Source organism: Erigeron canadensis, chromosome 5 (assembly GCF_010389155.1).
Source record: "Erigeron canadensis isolate Cc75 chromosome 5, C_canadensis_v1, whole genome shotgun sequence".
NCBI lineage: Eukaryota > Viridiplantae > Streptophyta > Magnoliopsida > Asterales > Asteraceae > Erigeron > Erigeron canadensis.
The window spans coordinates 43,703,671-43,727,017 of record NC_057765.1 but is presented as its reverse complement, the minus strand read 5'-3'; the positions used below and the strand labels follow the sequence as shown (position 1 = coordinate 43,727,017).

At 30.2% G+C, this 23,347-nt stretch overlaps 1 protein-coding gene and 1 non-coding gene across 2 annotated transcripts; both read left to right on the top strand.

The window, feature by feature from the left end:
• Positions 1-13,879: 13,879 nt before the first annotated feature.
• On the top strand, positions 13,880-15,352 carry LOC122601885 (CBL-interacting serine/threonine-protein kinase 7-like). The gene has a single exon (XM_043774619.1). It carries the CDS (start codon positions 13,880-13,882, stop codon positions 15,263-15,265), a length of 1,386 nt encoding a protein of 461 aa, XP_043630554.1. The 3' UTR covers positions 15,266-15,352.
• Positions 15,353-18,007: 2,655 nt separating this feature from the next.
• Positions 18,008-18,080, top strand: TRNAK-UUU. The gene has a single exon. It is a non-coding gene; the product is annotated as a tRNA-Lys (tRNA).
• Positions 18,081-23,347: the final 5,267 nt, after the last annotated feature.

Sequence of the window (23,347 nt, the reverse complement as noted above, 5' to 3'; positions counted from 1 at the left end):
GTGTGGAATAGGATTTTACAACAGGGCATCTCTTTTAACTATATGGGCCGGACCGGGTCGGGTTTAGAAAAGATTACTGGCCCATTTACCCATTGTAGAATGTCATTAAAAAAAATGTAGATTCTACAATTTATTTATGTGTAACATTATTATTATATGGTTTATTTTTGTATGATATACGTAACTTTCTTTAACAAAATATGACTGTTTTAAAATGTACTAGGTTCAAAATTCAAATGGGACATGATACCATTTTGGTCATAAGCCATTGGAATCTTTGATATTTTTCTTGGATTGGTAGCCCAGGCCCAATAGAAGCCAACCTGAAATCCCGAATACCTTATTGAATTGAAATTGAAATATCATTAAAGGTGAAGGTTATGAACAGGATCAATTTTGTCTTTTTATGCATTTTTAACATAAATATAAGATTTGTATAAATATTAACAAGTGGATCTTTGGTATAGTTGGTTCGACCGCTGCTTTCTGTTTGAGAGGTCAGGGGTTTGAAACCTGCCACCCGCTTATTTTTAGTTTTTGAAAGGATTTAGAGATTAGACATTTACATTTTGACCTTTATTATTTACATTTTGATTCTTTATTGTTTTTCTTACTTCCTCTTGCTATTTATTTTTTGTTTTCTGCCCCCTTCAAATTTCTATTGCACTTTTCTTTTTAAACTATAAAAGTTTTATACTTTATAGAAAATAACAAAAGTTATATTTTAGTTATTTAACATATTGTTTTTTTAACATTTGTTTCTTAGCTTTTGGTGTAGATTTTTTTGTATATTTTGTTTTTTTTTTCATGACTTTTATAATATTTTTGTTTTGTAATATATTTGTTTTACATACATTTTTTAAAAATTTTTTGATACTTTTTGGTTAGTTTATTTGCATTGATTTTGTTATTTGATTTGATTTTATTTTATTAGTATTTTATTTTTCTTTGTGGTTTTTAGAGTTTTTTCTTTTTTTAATTGGTTTTTTTTGAATTTTTCTTTTTAAATATTTATTTTTTCTGTGCTCCTTAGGAGTAAATGAAAATATAACTTTGTAACTGTCGTATTGTTGTTAAAAAATAAATGGATACCCGCGGCACCATAATTTTCCTTTGATTTGGGTTTTGGGTTTTATTTAAAAAATATCTCGCCTTGAATTTCGAACTAAGTTTATGATAACGTTAAAGAAATTACTCTCTTTGCCACTGTCCATCGGGCGGCCCAAACTTTCTAGTTGGAATGATTAGATATCCACACTGCTAAAAGACTCTGAAGGCTAAAAGACTTTGAACTTAAGTATATACCTTGAAAGATTTTCTTTATAAAGGAGTTAAGATAAGGGTAATGCTGACTCCATGTCAACAACCCTATACACTATTAAAAATGATATTGAGGCTCATAACTTATGAAATAGTCGGAATTATGTCATTTATAGTTTTATACATATTTATTTATCAATAAATCTTGCGTTTCATATCACTCACCTTGCAACACAACATGAGCATATATACATTTTGGAAGCTCATTTGTCAAGTGCAAGTACATAGCGGCTCACATTTAGAATGTTCGAAGCTGACCAATTACTATTAATTGATAACATACTTTTGACATACACTGATTTTTGTTAAATGTCAAGTCCTCATTGGCTACCATTTTGTAAATATTGGTATCGTAACAACTATAATCTTCACCCATATAGGGTGTGGTTTTTGTATAAAATTTAGATGACAAGAGGTCATGATAATTAGTTTAAGAATTGAAATTGACGTTACATTAAAGATTCTGTTACTTCCTACTTGTATTAGATTTCTTTTTCTAATGTTTCGACCAATGAGATATATGCATCCAAATTATTACATTATGAACGGACGAACCCAAATTCGGACCCACAATTTTCTTTCTTCTAAGTAGGAGTTTTCGATAGGGTCTAAACAATCATGTCGTTTTGACCCCCGTTAATCTCGTAGGCACGTGTCATAAACTTGGCCGTTGCTCTCGGTCCTCGAAACTTATTTCCAGTTGAAGGCCAACACCACTACGGATAGGTGTAAACCAATAGAGTCGACTCGAAATTAAGTTTTTCTAAGCTCGAACTTTACTAGTTTAGGTTTTAAGAACTCAAGTTTGGTTCGTTTAATTTTAACAAAAGCTTGAGGTCAACTTAAGCTAAAGTCATTAATTCAATAAATGATTTTCTTTTTTGCTTCGGATTCGAGTAGACCTTGACCTCGTTTTTGTCTTTTGATTGTACTTGCTCAACGTGTGGTATTTCAACATTTTGGAATTGGTGTGGTGTTGGTGATATTAGGAGAAATCGGAAGCGTACTTGAAGATTCTTGGTGGGTGTGTGGAATAACTTTGATGCTAATTAAAATGGTTGTGAAAACGGATTGACACAAAAACGAACAAAACTCCCTTGAGAAGCCATATCTCTTATTGATGGGTTGCTTGATTGAAAAACAGTGAGGCATTAGCCGGTGACATAATTAGGGGTGTTCGTGGTTTGGTTTTTACCCGGTTTATCCGTGAACCGAACTGTTTAAAAAACCGAAAAAAACCAAACCGGATTTGAATTTAGCTTTTGGTTTGGTTTGTAACCGAAACCGAATTGTATAATTGGTTTTTGGTTTGGTTATGGGTACATGATAACAAATTTGGTTAAATCAAAAAAATCGAATAATTTATCTTATTATTATGTATTTCAATAATTATTTAACATTTGTCTTTTTTATATGGATCATTATTAATATACTTCTTACATTAGATGTTTTATATGTTTATTATATTCATTTTTTGTAAAAATTTGAAAAGATTGAATGGAAAAATAATGAAGAACTTGAATATCAAAGATTGAAATTTTTTAATGATGATAATAAAAAAGAATTTATTTGTTTAGGTACTTTTTAAGACTAGTTTTTTTTTGGAATGATTATGTTACTTATTTATCCATTTCGTATTTGAAGTCTAAACTTACTACTTTGGTGAAAAATTGGAATTACGAACCTATTTTGGTTAAATTTAGCTTAGATAAAATGATGAATTTGTGTTTTTCATATTTGGTCTTTTTGGTTTTAAACCGAAACCAAACCGAATTCTAATTTGGTTTTCGGTTTGGTTTCTATTTTGAATTAGGTTTTGGTTCGGTTTTGGTTTTGAAAAAGAAAAATAAAAAAACCGAAAAACCCGAACCAAATAAACCGAAAACCGAACCGATGAACACCCCTAGACATAATCATATTTTTTAGTAAATTTTGGATGAAATCGTGGGATTGTATTCATTAAGAATTAAGATTGATTTTTTAGGCATGCTATACTAGTAAAATTTATATAAGATTTAGGAGAATAACGTACAAAGATGATTAAGATTGATTTTTTTTATCTTTCTAAGCATGATAGTAAAATTGATATTAGATTTAAGAGAATAGTATAAAGATAACAAAAGTATTGTTTTTTATTCCGCCACTATCTCTCGTCTCCGCTCGTATCCGAACGACTGAAGCACCAAGCCAACGACCACAACCAATGAGCCCGTACCATCGGTATCTCCAACCAATTAAGGGCTCGTCACTTCCCAATCAACGGACCCGTTAAAGCGGTATTAAACAAAAGCCTACCATAAACATTTACTTTATGAAAATCCTCCTAGCTACATTAAACTTTGTTAATGAAACGAATAGACTTGGACGGACAACATAAGATCCATAACAAAGTTGGTGATCCATCTACTTTGATGGTGAGTTTTTTAACCTGTTGATTTTTAACTTTCAAACTTATTGAAACGAATAGACTTGGACGGACAATGTAACAAGAAACAAAATCATCATATTGTACCATAAAACCATTAAATTCATTACCATACAGATTCTACGGCTATAACTTATTTAGACATTTCTTTAACTTATCATTTACTTTCTATTACTACTATAAAATTTAATTTGTTATCGTGTTCCATTGTAAGAACGAGGGATAAGCAAAAATTCAAAAATAACGGAACCGTAATGGAATTTCGGTACCTTATGTTATTTGGTTCCCACTTTTGATGATAACGGTTCCAGTACCAACATCACTGTACAAGTATAACTAAAAACAACATCTTTACCTTAGGTATAGTAAGAATATATTGGGGTTAGATTATGATCCGATGATACCATTAATAGCAAGAATACTTCAAAAGTATACCAGTGATCAAAATTAGCCGTTATAAAATAAATCTATTTTTTTTAATAGTTCTACCTTTTCATTCTCCTTTAGAATGGGGTTTAAAATAATTATCTAAACCTTTTCCAAAAATTTTTGGAGATGATAACATAACATAATCATAAAGACAGTTGGATCGACTAATGTGGTTAAGAAAATAAAAATATAATAGTATATATGTTAAAAAACATATAAAATGATCAAATCCTATCATGCCTGATGCCTCGGCTCCAAAAATATAACTTTTAATCCCATCAGAAACAATTACAAATTACAAGTGATAGTAAACGATAATATTAAAAAATCATGAATGTGCATCCACCGTTGATGCTAACTAAGACAAATATGGTTGTCATTTTCTTTAACTTTCTTTTGTATAAAGCAAAAAGTTCCTGTTTTTCATCCCAAAGTTGAACATGTTTATAAAGAAAGAAACAAAAGTTCTAATTACCAAAAAAATCTCAGGAAATTATTTTGATGACTATAAACTTATGAATAGTTTTAATGTAAGGGTTTTGCTAACTCTATCTATTTTCTAAGACGTTTTGACCAAAGTCGTTGCCAGACCTGAATTGATATTCTTTTTCCTTCTTTTTTTTGGATACTACATGACTATAAGATGAATTTCAACTTATATAGATGGTACATGGTGAAAATATAAACTATTCGATCGACTCTAGCTAATTATCGATAAAAGATCCCCACCAAAAATGTGTATAGTTAATGTAGTCCAGTTGTCATCTCTGCAACAATTTAAAACTGAACTAGTAGATGATATATGGTCTATTTGTAAAAAATTATGTTTCTTTAAGGCTGTAAGTTTTCCTATTATTGACATAAACCTTTTAATGGTCACGAACGTTCACACGTTATGATTTAGTATAGGCTCAAGCTAGCCTATAAACGGGCATAAACTTTCTTAAAATGAGGAATGATACACAATTATTGATACTTTGAAAACTAAGCTTCATTTATAAAATTATGTAGAAAAAAATATACGTTCTATGATTATCTACTAGAGTTATTCCGGCCGTTTTGCCCATTTATCAACTCCACTAGCTAATGTTTATTAGCTCAACATGGATAAGGACACAATTAAGAAAGTACAATATTATTATTATGTTAGTATATAATAACTTTTGGTTTGGAATTTTTTCTTTATCAATGTTTACCCAAGTTAAGATATACATGAATGTTTATCTCTTACTTTTTTTATGTTTTGGATATGCATACAAGATCTTTAAATAAACATAATTAAACATCACCATAGAAACATTTTATACTTTTTTAGATTCATCATGTCCGACATCCATTAGGGCAATTCAACAGTCCAAAATCAGCAAGGTTCAATTGTAATCAAGACAACAATAAAGCTTTGAGTTAAAATGAGAATACTCAAACACCAGTGAACAAATGCTTTGTGGAATCTTTATAAGTTTACTACTTGTGGTATCATTATAGTACTATAGTAAATATATAAAGATTGTGCATTTTTGTTGAAAAGTTATAAAGAAAAAGATGTGAAATGATCTTTTTATCCTTGGGTTAGTTTACACCACTAGTCTATTTACATCAGTTACCACAACTACTCGTCACTGTCACTGTCACCATCACCACTTGCCACCATCACCATATCAGTGACACATCGCGCGAGTATCCTTCTATCTTATAAAATATTTTCATCACCACGTTTACATTATTAACATTTAAATGAACTTACACCATGCGACACCGCCAGCACCACCAATAGTCATTGTCACTATCGTTGCGACCACTACTACCGCATTCCCAGGTACCATGCTAGCTACATAAAATAAGTATGAATCTCGCATCACTACCTTTTCATATTTGTAGTAGCGGAATAAAGTTTGAATTATATGTGAGAATATTTACAAAACTAAATCAGTAAATCTAAATGTGCGTTTCATTGAACATGTCATCATCTAATAGTTAGGAAAATTTTTAAATTATTTTGTTAGAAGGATTAGTCATTTTTCTTAAAAAAAAATTAAAAGATAAAATTAGATCGAATCATAATTTTAATTTGTTGTTCAGAAGGAATCATACTTTTGGGAGCTTTGCCTTTTATAGTGGTAAAACCGACGGAGATTGATTGCATTTCATAGTCTTCTGACAGTGGTTGTGCATGAACAGTCTCTTACACATTTAATGATGTACCAGCAGAAGACTCTTGTTCCCTGACAAGTCCGTGTAAAAATCATCTGCCTTTAAAATGGAACACACTATATTAAGGAAAATTTATCTCATTCTTTAGAAAATTATAAAGTAAAAAAGTCAAAAGATATTTTCTACAAGTAAACGCAATCTGATTGTTTCCGTTTAAAGTTTAGAAAAGTATTTGGTGTAATATACCCAAAATGTGCTAAGATGCTTAGCTAGGCCCAAAGTCGACAGACCCACTATCTACTTTGACTACTAGTCCACTTTCTTTAACTTTTCATGGGTGATAAAAAATTTAATAAAAGAAATTTAGAGATATATTTTATGTTGATATTCAAAAGAAGAACTTTTACTTCGACATCTTGATTCTTGAATTAAAATTAATTGTTAAGATTAAAAAATAATCTTTTTAGGGTAAAGAATAAAAGATATTCTGGTTTTTGGTTAATATTATAACATATCTTTTTAATCTTAATCATTAATTTTAAGATTAAAAGATATTTTGGTTAAAATTATAAAGTAGTTGGTTAAGATTATGATCTCTCAAACTATTTAATCTCCACCCCTTAATTACTTTATTTTGTTGGACTACATCTTTAAATATATAAAACATGCATGTTCTTAACACATATGTAAGTTTGGACTTACGGAGTAATGGTGTATCATTAAAATAATCATATATCATGTCATTAACTTTATATAGTTTATAGTTTAAGTTTATATGCTAAACAAATATGAGTGGAGGAACGGAGCTGTGAGCTAAAGAGAGCACGAGGTTTAAAGAAATATACTAAATAAAATGTAGTATTCAACCCAATTTGTGTGCTCGTGTTATTAATGGAAAAATTACTACAATGTTCAAATTTAAAAAGTTATATTCAACACTTAGAAAACTTTTTACCACAACGGTCAAAACATTCATACAACCTACTCATATTAGTAAGAAATGTCAATAACCAATTACATGATGACAAGTATTTTTGTTGGACCCATATGTATACTAGTTTTTGTTATTTATATTTTTTATAAAGTTCCTTTTTATACATATAATTTTTACTATGTTTCTATCTTGTTGGTTTCATAATTCTTTTCTCCTCTCTCTATCTCTTTTTTTGTAGAATTTCTAACCTTTTTGTACACTTTTTATATTCTATAAATAATTGCATTCGGTCGAATAACTCACATACGCAAAACAAGTCCATATATTGGTTAGTATTTCTAAGTATCATTTTTATATGTATATTTTTGTTTATCTGTAAAAACTCTCATTTATTTCAGTTTTAATTTCTACCAAAAAATACATTCCAAAATTGACTTATTTAAAAAATAAATGAAATTAAAGTATCTTTTGTTTGTGATGATACAAAACGATGTTTATAATGAATTCAAAATCTAAATTTTATTTCAAATATTCTATGCGTAGACTTAAAAAAACTAAAAATTTTTAACTTCATTTTAAGCTTTTCAAACCTTTTCTTATATTACTACATACAATAAAGATCTATTTATTTTTTTGGACTAACTCATTTTTTAAAAATATATTTGATATAAATGAACATGAAACTAAAATAAACGTAAAATTTTTTACAAACAATTGAAAATATATAGGTATATTAAATTAAAATAGGATATATAAAAATAGGATATTAAACAAATATTAACCAATTAATCCATCATTTGTCTAGAAAATACTAATAAATAATAATAAAGACATGAAAAAGAAAATAGATTACACTAAACATATATTTATACTAACAAAAAATGAAGTCAAAGCTAATAAAATATTGTAGAACTCACTTAATGACACTTATCATATTTTGGTTGATTATTTTTATTTCTTACTAAAGATGTTATGTAGTAAGAAATTTATGACTAAAATGGTAATATTTTTTGGTGTATAAAATTAGACATACACCTTTAAAATTAACCATATACGTAATTTTTTCTATTTTTAAATGACGTTCAAAAAAATATTATTTATCAAAAATCATTTCGAAAGCACGCACCAGCACTCTAATTCATGTTGTTGCATTTATCTCTTCCTATACATTTTCTTTAACCTACTACTATAATATCCGTAAAATATGACGATGATGTTAATGATAGTGGTATGGCAGCGACAGATGTAAAGGTTTTTGATCTATAGTGAGTACTATAAATATTTTAAAGATATACAAGAGACTGGTAATACACATTATTAATTATTAAAGATACATATATCATTTCGCATTTAACTCTTTCCAAAGATTGGTTCATATATTAAAGATATTTTGGTGAATTAATTACTACGGAGTAATATTTTCTAATCTATATAAGTCATTCAAAATTAACACAAAATTAGTATGTTTTTTTTTCCAAGTGAACCAGGTGAATGACATTACTAAAGTACCTCATCATGTAAGGATAAAACTTTACTGATTATGTTGCTACTTGCCATAATTATTCATGGGGTAAGTAGACATAAAAAATAAAAACTCTACAAGGATGTCACTCGAATAAGTCAGGCTTAAGACTTGTAGTGAAAAGGATGAATCGGTATGTTTGACACAATAGTTTCGAATTGAGACTGTGACTAGGGACTTGAATCTGAAACTTGTAAATAGGGCTATAAGCTGAGACTTCTATTTCAACCTTTTATTTTATTTATTTCGAAGCTTTTATGAACTTTTTGAGGTTGAAACTTTTTAGTTTCAAGTTCATCTCCAAACAACGGTATTATTTTGGAAAGGTATTATTTTGGAAAGAACTTATTTTTAAAGCTTGGGAATTTTAAACTTTTAAAAACCTCTTGCCAAACAACTATGTAGAAAAAATTAACCAAAAGATGAATTAATTGGTTGGACTAGCTATTAGATATTCCAATGTTGAAGATTAAATAATAATTTCCTGCCAATCAATTTAGTAATCAGCTCCAACCAAGTAAACATGTAGACAAAAAACAGAAGTAGAATATATAAAAATCGAGAAACTAAAACAAGAGAGAAAACATAACTTGAGCTAGGTAAAAACAAATGGCATCATGATTTCTATAATAGAAATGTCGAACACGGCGTACGTGGTTACTCATAAAACAAAAACATTTTATAATTGATCAAAAGAAATATAATCTTAATTTTAATTTAATCTTAATCTTAATATATAACAGTTGAATTAATGACTTATTAACCAATCAAATCACTCAATTTCATAAAAATTGACTATCTCTCATCATTTAGACTAACTATATTTTAAAAATCCTAATAATCATTATCTAAAAATATTATAATATTAGTATTTATATTATTTTGTAGAAAAAGTCTAATTAATTCACACCTTTTTTTGTTTTTCATCAATATTTTACACTTTTTAGCCCTGAATACGTAATTTATATTTATTTTTAACCATCAACTTGAAAAAACCTTTATTAAAATTTATAGTCATTTAATTAGTTAAAAAAATTTCAACATATTATATATTTTCTACAAAAAATTATTTCAAAACTTAAACACAATAGAATTCACAGAACATTGGACAATCACAAAACAAATCACGATTTACAATAGAAGGTTACTTGAATACTAAATCTAAATCAATATGAACTTCATTCAAGATTCATTATATCTCTCAATCAAAAAGGTACATAAGTTTCTCCTTTTTAAAGAGTATTAGTTTTGCGTATTAATGTTTAAAATTACAATCGTCCCTCAAATCAAAAGTCATAATTGTTACGAGTATAAAAGAATATTAAAACATTTATAATCTTAATATATACTATAAGACAGTTGAGCTAATGACTTATTAACCAATCACATCGTTTGATTTCATCAAATTGACTTTTGATGATGTCATCATTTAGATAAACTACAAATTAAAAATCTTAATAATCATTATCCAAATATATTATTATATTAATATTTATATTAATTTATAGAAAAAGTCTCATTATTTACACTTTTTTGTTTTCCATCAATAATTTATACTTTTTAGCCCTGAATACTTAATTTATATTTATTTTTAGCCGTCAACTTGAAAGAATTTTTTAAAATTTACAATCATTTAATTAAATAAAACTTTTTTTTAACATATCAAATATTTTCTACAAAAAAATTATTTCAAAACCTAATGACTTATTAACAAATATTAGATTAGATTTTTATAATTATAAATATTAATATTTAGTTTAATATTAGATATAAATACAATGTTAACTTTAGATACATATCACAAACATAATAACAGATAACGATGTACAACATCATTGTCCTAAACACAATAGGAATCACAGGATATGGGACGATCATAGAACCAAACACGATTTACAACAGAGGGTTACTTGAATCCTAAATCCAAATCAATATAAACTCCATTCAAGATTCATTCTATCTCTCAATCAAAAAGGTACATAATTTTCTCCTTTTTTATATATTAGTTTTGCATTTTAATGTTTAAAGTTACAGTTGTCACTCAATTCAAGAGTCCTAATTGTTATCAAGGAATATAAAAACAATCCTATTTGTTATCATATTATCATAGAACAAAGTGATTGAAAATAAACATATGCGTGTTATGGACATGCATCATGATTAAATACATATACCTAAATGTCAAGTACAAGATCACAAATATGTTTATATTTTTATTCTTAATTATCTTTCATAATATTATCACATTATGAGTACATCTGGTTTCAAAATATTCTATAATTGAGAAATTATTATATATAACATGTGCCTTGTGGAATGACTACAACAAACAATTCCATCAATATGTCTAGGCTAATAATAACAGTGATGAACCTATGATTATTGTACTACAACTTGCAAAATATAACACTTAAAACCGTATTTTTTCAAAATTATAAGCTTTTATGACTTAAATGTATGAAGATCTAATATTGATAATATCGTAAATCACGTGTCCAGTGTTGGACACGGGTCTAATATCTGGTTGTTATCTAATTATCACAGGACATGTGATTAAAAATAAACATATGCGTGTTATGAGTCCGAATCATGATCAAATACATATACTTGAATGTCAAGTATAAGATCACAAGTATGTTTATATTTTAATTCTAAATTATCTTTCATAATCAGGGGCGGTGTAAAGGGTTGGCAAAGTGGACGACGGGCCGAGGTCCGATTTTTTAGGGGGCTCGATATTTATTTTTTATTGTTATATATAAAAAATTAAAACTTATATGCGGATTATAAAGGAAAATAAGAAGGGATTGTCACTTGTCTGCTTCTTCGAAGTCTAAGCGATGCTGTCAAAGTTTACACAATTTCAATTTGTCAATTATCCCCACCTTTCATTTATTTTGCAGGTGATGATTTTCTATAATTCTTTCTATTGTTTTGTGTAGATAAAAACTAATTGCAAACTCCATCCATGTTTATCTTTCTTGTTTATTATTTGTAGTATGTTAATTCATTAGTATGATTTTGTATTTTTTTTTTTTAGTTTCTTTAAAAATAACTTTTTTGTTATGTTTATTGATATAACGTTTAGCTCATATAATGTAAACTTCCTATCTTGATATATATATATATATATATATATAGGAAACCTTATTTTGAGAACCCATTTTTTTGTAAGAACTTTGAGAACTCTTAAATTATGTATTGGATCACATGTTTTTTTTTGTTCATTTACATGTGAAATATTATAAAAATACATGTTGTAGAAGAAAGTTTTTTTCAAAACCTTATATATACTCATTTGTTAACATGTGAACGAAAACGTGAACATATTCATTCACAAGTTCACAAAAGGCTATTTTGAAGGTTTTTTAAAAAAGTTTCTTTTATAACATACTTTTTTATATCATTTCACATGTGAAGGAACAAAAAAAACATGTGAACAAATATATTATTTAAGAGTTCTCATGGTTCTTACAAAAAAATGGTTCTCAAAATAAGAAAAGTATATATATATATATATATATATATATATATATAAGTATGAGATATTTTGAGACCACCTCTTATTTTAGGACCAACTAGGACCATTGATTTTTGTACACCATCATGATCTACTACGATATACAAGACTTTTTTGTAAAAACACTAAGACTTTCTGGCGACGGGCCCACCAGAAAATCATGTGTAAGTTAAGTTACACATGTGTAACTTACACATGTGTAAGTTAACTTACACATGATTTTTTCGTGGGCCCGTCGCCGGAAAGTCTTAGTGTTTTTACAAATAAGTCTTGTATATTGTAGTAGATCATGATGGTGGTGTGTAACTTATGAAAATCAATGGTCCTTTTTTGGACTTTTTTTAGTTTGTCTCAAATTATCTTTCCCCTATATATATATATATATATATATATATATATATAATTTGTTGTGCTTAGCCGATGGGCCCTTTTTTTCCGCTCGGCCAAGACCCATAAATCTTCGAAGACGACCCTGTTCATAATAATATCACATTTTATTAAGAAATAATTTAGATATAACAAATAAGCAATATTTATAGAATGATGATTTTAAAAAAATCATCTTTTATTTAATATAAAAATTATTTATCTTTTAACCTTTTTAAGATAAATGGTTTGAATTACGCATTTAGAATTTTTTTCCTTTTTTTTCTGTTTCACTCGATAAATTTTCGTCAAACTTATTTTCCTTCTATCAATTGACGAGTCATAAGATTTCATAAATATCAATTTGTAATTATTTATTAAGATGAAAACCAAAATATATATCAAGCTTAATCCTTGATTTGCAACATCAATGGCTTATACAGTTATATCAATAGCCAATTACCACCATCCTCACCGATCATCCTCATTATCGACTATCCCCACCGTCTCCTTTTATAAATAAAACTTATGGCGTAGCCTGTAACTTAATTAAATCATCACCATTACCTATCACACCCTCATCTCCTTATTAATAAAGCTAAGATAAGCCCATATATTGTATATATACATTAACTTCAAATCTTGTGTATCGAATTTCAATCACGTGTATTGTTTGTAATAAACTTTCAAATCTTGTGCATTGTATGTATCCGAGTATATGTGGCAACCATATAAGCCGCCACTTGTCAAGTTTTGATTAGTTGGATACATACAATGCACAAAATTTGAAAGTTCGTTAACTACAATGCAGATTATGACAATTTTATTTACATTATTAATATACATTATTTTCTATATATTAATTCCATGAATATTAAGCAATGGTTATATAAAAATCTAAGTTTCTTTGATTAGTGTACTAATGCTTATCAAACATCCGAAAAATAACTTTAAGCATATATTACGCATAATAAAATCATACGTACATTACAATATTTCAATACATAATTTTATGTTCGGGCAAATATTATAAAAAAATCAAGTCTCCAACATAAAAATATCTAAGGGAATACAGTGTAGGGCCAACTGTACTCCTTTAGTATTCTCCTATAAAAACATCATATAAACCTTCCACTATAATCACCAAATATATAACCTACTCTCTATATACATATTTCATACATTCGGCGGCCGTATCGTCGCCGTTTGGGCATGGCACCACCACAATCATCACCGCCGCCACCCACCATCAAAAGAAACACTAGCGACGGCGGAACCATAATCCTAAACAAATACCAACTGACTCGTCTTTTAGGCCGTGGCAGTTTCGCCAAAGTTTACCTCGGCCGGTCACTCACCGACGACACAACTTCCGTCGCCGTCAAAGTCATCGAAAAACCCGCCACCGCGGATCCGTCAATGGAGCCACGTTTAGTCCGTGAAGTCAGAGCCATGCGCCGCCTTAACCACCCAAACATCCTTAAACTCCACGAAGTGTTGGCGACAAAATCAAAGATTTATTTAGTGATGGAATTAGCCGCCGGCGGCGAGCTTTTCACGCAATTAACTCGCCGTGGAAGAATGAAAGAAGCCACCGGGAGATTTTACTTCCAACAGCTTGTTTCGGCGTTACATTTTTGTCATCAAAACGGCGTCGCTCACCGTGATTTAAAACCGCAAAATCTTTTACTCGATAAAAACGGTAATCTTAAAATATCGGATTTTGGTTTTTCGGCTTTACCCGAATCCAAAAAAGACGGGTTGTTACATACCGCGTGTGGAACTCCGGCATTTACGGCGCCGGAGATCCTTCGTGGCAAAGGATACGACGGATCTCAGGCGGATGCTTGGTCATGTGGGGTAATTTTATTTAACCTTTTAGCTGGTTATTTACCGTTTGATGACAGTAATATTCCGAATATGATAAGAAAAATCTACCAACGTGAAGTGGTGTACCCGGATTGGATAGGAAAAAACCCGAGGGCAATAATTCAAAAATTACTTGACCCGAATCCGAAAACAAGAATGACTATTGAGAGTTTGATGCGTCTTTCTTGGTTTAAAAAATCTTTAAAAATGCCAAATGTTGTTGTTGAACAATTAGGAGAAGAGGATTTTGGTTTCCTAAAGTCGTGTAAAAAGACGATGAACGCGTTCGATATAATATCGATGTCGTCGGGGCTTAATTTATCTGGTATTTTTGAAGAAAAGTTGATGAAGAAAGAAAGGAGGTTTACTACAAGGGCAAAATTGGAAGAGATTAAGAAATTGGTAGCGGAAGTTGGGGAGAGATTAGGGTATAGAGTGAAGAAATCATCATCATTATTATGTAAGAAAATTAATAATAAAGAGAGTGTAATTAGTAGTGGTGGTAATAATGAGTGTTGTGATTATAAAGATGAGAATAATGATGATGATATGGTTGGGTTAGTGAAAGGAAGGGTGGTTGTTTTTGCGAAAGTGATGGAGGTGGTGCCGGAGTTGTTGTTGGTGGAGATGACGGTGGTCGATGGTGGAGGAATTAGTGAGGTTGAATGGGATGAGTTGAAAGTTGGTTTTCAAGATATTGTTTTATCATGGCATAGTGATGTACAGTGAACCACCTTTTTTTATAATTAGTTATTTTGTAATATATACTCTAGTATATAAACTAATCAATGGTTAAAGTTAAGTTGTTGTTGCCTTTTTTGTTAGTGCTCAAATTTTTTATTAAAAGAAATTCTCATAAGGAATACTATATGTTTCTTAATTAGTTAGAATTGAAATAGAATGCTAGCTATATTATAACCAGTTTATTGAATGCATTTATATCAATAACACAAGGGTGTTGACTGTTTATGCATGTACCAGTAGATTTATGGAAATCAATAGAAGTATAGAACACGTACAGCCTCTCATTATACAAAATCGATCGACAACACACGTGTTTGTACAACCTCAATATGTCTGATAATACCGAAAAAAAATTATTTATGCTAGTTTAATTTGGTTCGGATTTGGATCCATAAATTAATGATCAGTTTCGTATATGTATTTAAGATATATATTTGCATGATAGTGTTTTATATAAGATCATAGGAATGTGTTATTTTGAGTACAACTCTACAAGGGGCAAAGAAAGTACAAAAAGTAGAACCTTCTTCGGCCAATTTCTTCTTCGGCGACCGCCACACCTCCTCCTTATTCCTTCTTCTCCGACGAACAACCACCGCCACCACCTCCGACGACATCTCCAACAACTTTTCAACGAGAATCAGATTCGTTTTCGGATGGATACGGTACATGCCGATGGCCCTCATCCGTTCTAAGCTGACCGTCAAGGGATATATATGAGAATCGTATGGATTTGATGGGCGGCGATCCAAGAGATGGTGACGGTTTGCTACGGTATGGTGAAGCCCTTGCTGTCGGCGTCGTGGTTGGGGTGGTCGGAGATGATGGTGGTTGCTGGTGGTTGTCTTCCACAGAAGAAGGAGGTGGTAGCTGGTGGCAGCAGTCTCACCGGAGAAGAAAAAGGTGCCGTAGTAGCCGAAGAAGGAGGAAGAAGAAGGAGGAATGCTTGATTTGATCCGTCCAAAGCTTTAATTGGACGGTTGTGGAGTGTACTTTTATACCTTTTTCCCTCTTGTACTCAAATTAACTTTCCTCTACGATCGTATGTACAGGACCTCTAAAAGTTCGGGGAAATTGACCTTGTAATTAAGGTCTTGTAATATTTCCATTCTATATACAAGTTTTAGGTAGATCGGAGGTGACACGAGAAATTAATTCAATAATTATTCTTATTACTTTTAAAAAAGTCACAACAAATGTTAAGTTGTTGTATGTGAACTCATTCATTTGATATCGATCTACAATGCGCATCATGTTATACGTGTTCCTCTGAAGTAATCGGTCAATTATTATTCACTAAATATATAACTAGCTAGAAGACGTAGTATATTTACCCATTTGCAATATATAGGCTTCTCATGCACATGAGATTGCAAGTATAACATGCCTTATAATGGTGAAAAAAATTGATATCTTTTATGTATCATGTTGATATTTTAGCTGTTTGGACATAAATGGTGATATGAAAAAGATACCTTGTTTTTTTAAGGAATTGAAACAAAAAGAGAACATGACAAAAGCGACTTGCTAACGAATTAATGGCCGTTGAAACTAATGCTATCTCATAGGTCGATTATATATAAACGGTGATGGATCATATGGAGACGAATTAAGGGTGGTCGTGATCACCCACAAAATTAAAACATACATTTAGAATCTTATTATTTGTTAGTATTTTATAAACCGTTCAAACCTTTAAACCTAAAATCCTTACTTCGTTACTGATTGTAGATGATAGATGTCGATTGTCGACTACACATGTATATATTGGGACCGACGTAGCTTTATGTCCTATTTTCCTACGTTAAAAATGAGGAAAAAAACAAATGATGTACGTGTATCACTAGATTCGTTATCATGGTTAACTGATTATATAAGTTATTAGAATGAAACAAAAAATTCATACATGTTGTTCGGTATACTATGCCTTAATATAGACTTTTGAAAACATTGTGTACACATCGAGTTTAAGTTTAGTTATATGTGAAAACTGTTGAATCATTGACACTAGCTAGCTAAGGTTGTTTGGTACAGAATACATTAATTAATACTCGTATAGTAATGATAGTCTAAATTAGTCTATAAGCTTCAATATACTAGTATTTTTAAAAAAATACTTAATCAACTTAACTCATAGGGCTAAAATTAACCTAAAACCTTAATAATTTGACACGTGAATTTCATTAATTCTTTTTTTTAATCATATTTCTTGATTCTTTCACATGTCACCATCATATGATTAGGTTGATTTTTATGCATATTAAGTAGGTTGATTCTTTTACATTAAACTTGAGAGTTGAGACTACTCTTTAATTATTGAATCATTGACCAAGTTTGGTGTCTCGTTGAATTGTGTATCTATTACTCAGATTTTGAACTGAACTGATGGAAGATAGAATGGTCATACTGTTGTCGACTCTTCTTGCGGGTAAGTTTACATTAACACAAATTATTGGAAGATTTACGTATATCCTTCATTTTTAAGACATAATTACATATCTTTTTTCAAAAATATAAGTTTTCAATCTATAAATACAATGCTTTTAAAGCATATTTTGAAAATATATATAGTTACCCATCAAAAGTGGAGGATACGTGTATTTTCCCAAAATTATTCACATGTATTACTCAATAAGTTTGTTATCATTAACAAAAATATATATACTACAAGGAGTACAAGCTTAGCTATCAGATTATCTAGATAAGTTTGTCAAATACAAGCAGCAAGCCGTTCTAGCTCAGTTGGTAGAGCGCGTGGCTTTTAACCACGTGGTCGTGGGTTCGAGTCCCACGGATGGCGTTTTACTATTTCTACTTTTTCTGAAGTTTGTATTTGAAGCGAAGTGCTAGACTTTGGTTATCTGCTTTCTGCTCACTGAAAATAGATGGGAGTCAACTTATTTTTTCATTACGAACTTTAAACTCATTAAAAATCGACAATAAATCCCAAAAACTCCACTTTGATAAATATAGTGAGGCATGTCCATACTCAACTTGAGAAGTCGAGTCTAGCAGGGACGTTCAACGTTCATATATGCTATGTTTGGCACTGTATCTAACAGTTCATGTATAAGCAGCGTGCTTTAATTTTTCCAGAAGATAGCTAGCTAGGTGTTTTCAGTAGGTTCTAATTGTTTTCGGTTCTTTACAATTCTAATGTGCTGGCTTTCTATACAATGCAACTCCTATCCTGTTTTAGTGTTTTGTTTACACGAGAATATTATTGCTATTGTATTGTCTCAGTTGAATGGAGCAAAACAACACCATTACTATTCCAATATTTTGGTCACCCATTTAAAATGCAAAGCACAATTACAAAAATCTGAACGACAATGGAATTTTATCACCCATTAATTGGTAGCTAGCTAATACAAATGCCGTTCAAAAACAATAATCTAGGAAACGATCGACATAATTATTTCAAACTTCCCGAGTATAAATGTAGTAAATCACGCAGTTTTGTGACAAAACTGATATATGCTTTTTAACATTATTATCCATTATTGCACTGATAAAAGAAAAACAAAAAAGTTTGTTCCGATATGAAGTCTTTTACGAGTTATGGATATGCTTAGTTGTTTAAAGGAGTAAAGGGATTGGAGCTATTCATGGAGGAGGCGACTTGCGGCATGTGACACCATGTCATCAAATGGAATTTGTTAGAAAAATGGGAGAGTGGGCTATCCATGGAAGGTAGACTTGTGCCATGTGTCACCCTCCATTTTCTTTTTTTTTTCTTTTTTAATAACTTTTTACTTTTTTTTTTAACTCTTTAAATAATAATCATTAAACTTTAATAATCAAAATATAAAAATAAAATAGATTATAAAATTAACTGACATAAGATCATTTTTCCAACTCATACAACTAATTTAAACATAATAAGAGTAAGGAAAGCGATCAGTACGCCAACAATTTTTAGCAATACACCACCAACTGTGCTTTACAGTGTTGTACTGTACAACCCAATAAGGCATATTTGGTGGCGTATTGCCAAAAAGATCGTGACACGGCTGCAGAAAGGGTGGCTAGGGCTTTAACCCCATCTGTGGTGTTGGTTCCAAACGAAGAAGGGAGTGCGTCGAAAGAGCATAAATTGCTTGATTTAAATTGTTCACCCTTGCCTAAGGACGAAGAGTAAAGAACACCGGGGATGGAAAATATTTTCAATATTTCAACATATGGCATGGAAAATATTGCTTTCAACATATTGCCGAAAAAGAAAAAGAAAGATTTGGCTCATAATGTTGGACTAAATCCAGTGTTTACTTTGAAGCACTAAACCGTAAGGTTTTCCATCCCGTTCATTGTTGATTCGTAAACTTTCAGAGTTTAAATACTTATGTTTATATATAAAGTCCAATCTGAGTTCTTCACAAGTCGAGTCCGAGTCTCTAAAAACTCCTAACTCCCCCTCTCGCCGAGTCGAGTCCGAGTCACAAGTTCCCCAATCTTGCCCCCATATACAAACCACTACATTATACAATTGGGATCACCATCATGCGTTTTTTATTACAAAATTGATTAGTAAAAATTCAATACGTGATACCTGGTGATCACCATCAAGCATAGATAAAACTATATATATATATATATATAATTATACATAATCTCTCAAGTCTCCCTTTATATAAAATCAATATATTTTATTTATTTTATTTTTTTTTGCCGTATCTTTGCCGTACTCGTATCCTAATTTTTTTAGTTTTACCGTTCCCCATTCCCGTACCCCTTTGCCGTATCCGTTTCGATGCTACATAGGTTACAGTGAGTCTCTCTCTCTCTCTCTCTCTCTCTATATATATATATATATATATTTATATGTATGGCATGAGTAGGGTGTAAATAAGACGATACAGTTCGCGAGCTACCCGAATTCGACTCGTATATTATCCGAAATCGACTCGGTTTTAGTCGAGTCGAGCTACTCGAGTAGACTTTCGAGTCGAGCTCGAGCCTCAATATAGCCTACTCGAAAAACTCGCGAGCTTAATCGAGCTTGTACTTATTTACAATACTACCCTTGAATATTATATATTTTTACATAATTTATATTCTATCGAGCCGAGCTTAATCGAGTCTAGCTTGAAATTGTCGAGCTTATAAGACTAATTTGATTTATAACTTATTTTTAATTCTTAATCGAGTCAAGCCGAATCGAGCTCGAAAGTGTCGATCCGTAAAGCGAGCTCAAGCTTGAAAATAAATGCTCGGTCGAGCTCGAGTCGAGTTTCGAGCTTCGAGTTTTACAATCGAGTCGAGCTCGAGCTTGTATTTAACGTGCATAAAAAAACTTGTACCTTTCATATTAAAAGTCCGCCCCCTGATTTTCATGGTAAATGTATAAACAATTTATGCACCTTAAACACAGCTTAACGGCTGTATTTAGCAAACCCCTTTTTATATCATTACATATTTTCAGTTTTTTGGACACTTAAGAAATTCTGTCAGAACAAAACTATATTTTGATTTTCTGAACTGATTCATTCAAGAGACAAACAGAAAGATTGGTGAATGAAGTCAAGAGATCTGCTGAATCTGCAGAGGACAAGCTAGAGAACATAGAAGAGCAAGTAGACTGTCTGTTGCATAAGTTAGAGAACATAATTGAGAACTCACTTTAACTGATGACAGATGGTGTTGGTCTCAACTCAAGATAAATCCTATGAGCACCCCGACGTCGCTGGCCATCCATGTCGTCGACATCAATACCATTACAGATTTTTATGTGTTATATATATAGTGAAATAAATATGCGCGTAATAAAAGTGTTTTATGTTGGAATTCTCACCATGGAAAAGAAGCAACTCTTAAGAAGAAGAAGAATACGTAGAATTAGATGTATTTATTTACACAAGTAGGAAAAGAAAAAAAAGTTGAAACATTCATTTATGTATTTGAAACTCACAATGTTTTTATTATATATTTATTATTGTTAACTAGAGTAACGTTACTTTAATTCGGAGCCGAGCTTCAAGTTACGACATACCAAACAATAAATAGTAACAAAATTCAATTTGAAGAAATAAACCATGCCATAAATTAAAATCGACAAAGTGTTGCAATGTAATAGTAAAGTAGTATTATACATTGAAGAAGATCAACGTTACGTTAAGTTGTGCTCACAACTCTGGCGGATCCAAAATCGGAAGTGACCCGTAACAAAACTTTTTTCCACTAGCCTTAGATCGGCATAAAGTAACGATAACGACTAAACTGTTATGATTTTTAGCATTTTTTAACATATTTTTAGCTATTTATAATTAATGTTAAGAATTTTTAGCATTTTTAGTAGTTTTTCTTTATCATTTAGTTGTACATATACATCTTTATAAATTTTATTGATTAAAAAATGTTTCAAAAGTTTAAAATTGGTTACAAGACCGATATCCCATATTTATTTGACCCGTAGCACCAATAAAAAATACATTATGTTTCAAAAAATTATAATTACATGAATTTTGCGGACCTGTAGCCCAAACTACCGGGCCCTTATGTCAATATTGTTTCGCCCCTGGCTGAAAATTTCATCAAAACTTCAAAGACATAGTGCCATATGTCTATAGTCGTGTGATTCGACTCGTAAAAATTCATTTTTTTTCTAGATTTGATTTGATTTATTATTACTCGACTTAACTCGACTCGACGTGTACTCATATAAGTTTATGGTGATATTGTAGAAAGTCAAAATACTACATTAAAATAAGTTTTACTCTTAATATATGTAAGCAAAAACAATTAAAATTTCTTTTCATTTTTTTCATTTTTCTATTTTTAAATTAGTTAAAAGACACAACTTATTTTATATTTAGTAATCCTTCGTATTCTTTTCTTATTTTTCTTAAAAAACTCAAAAACATAACATAAAAATAAGAGTTAATTGCATAAAACGTCTATATGGTTTACACAGATTCGTGGTTTACATCCATCTAAGTTTATTTTAGTGGTTTTCGTCCCTTATTCAAATTTTATTAGCAAGTTACATTCTTTTGAGGAACGACATCAAATTCTCTCAGTTAAATGGTATCATGTGCCCCACATGTGAGGTTTTTTCGTCTTTTCCTTCTTCACAAAGACGTTTTATGCAACTTAGTGTGCAAACCACAGGGATATTTTATGCAACTTAGTATGCAAACCACAAGGACTTTTTATGCAAATAACTTCTTTATTTTGTTCATTTTTATTAATAGAATTATTACTTGTAAATGTAATTAATTATGACTAAATGTCTATGTTATTTAAAGATCTCGTATATGTTTATATCATATAATGAACTTTCATATCTTAGTTATTGCATGTACTTAGGTATATGTGACAATCATATAAGTTATTCCTTGTAAGTTTTTGATTAGTCGGATAAATTCAATAACCGGGATTCGAAAGTTTATTACATGACATCGATATTTTACGAAACTTTTAATAACAAAAATATATAGTCACTATAAAAATTGAATTTCTTACTTAAATTCAATAAAATATTCATTTCATAAAAATTAGTCTTTCCAGTTTATGCTTTATGCATTGAAAATGAACTCATGTTGATAGTTTATTTATAAATTATATTATATATACATTGTTCTTTGGTTTCTTTTGTTGTTACATGATTGCATGATTTTTTTCTATATTATATAATCAAAAGTCATTAGTTTTTTAGCTTGTACAATCAAAAGACATAATATTTTATAACATTTTGCAATCCAAAAGTATATTTAATACTTACTACTAGCTTAATTTCGATTGAACATATTTTGGTTGCAACATCAAAATTTTAAAAACACACCACCTCAAAAGTTACGAATCATATATATTTAACAAAAATATAAAATATGTTAAACACATCTTCATTTATATATGTAATAATATAAATAAATCAACAAATTTAATTAATTTTGGGTTAATTGGTGACATTAATGGATGACAAACTTTCATCTATACTCGTTCCACATCCAATATTCATTCATTTAACGTCATCCATATCCACCAATAATGAATCATATCGGATGGATATTCATTGGATCAGATTACCATTGTTGTCGCTAATAAAATAAAAGATGAATTACTTACTAT

Bases quoted from the DNA above. Each gene is read 5' to 3' on its own strand.
- LOC122601885 (XM_043774619.1), top strand. From the start codon at position 13,880: ATGGCACCACCACAATCATCACCGCCGCCACCCACCATCAAAAGAAAC.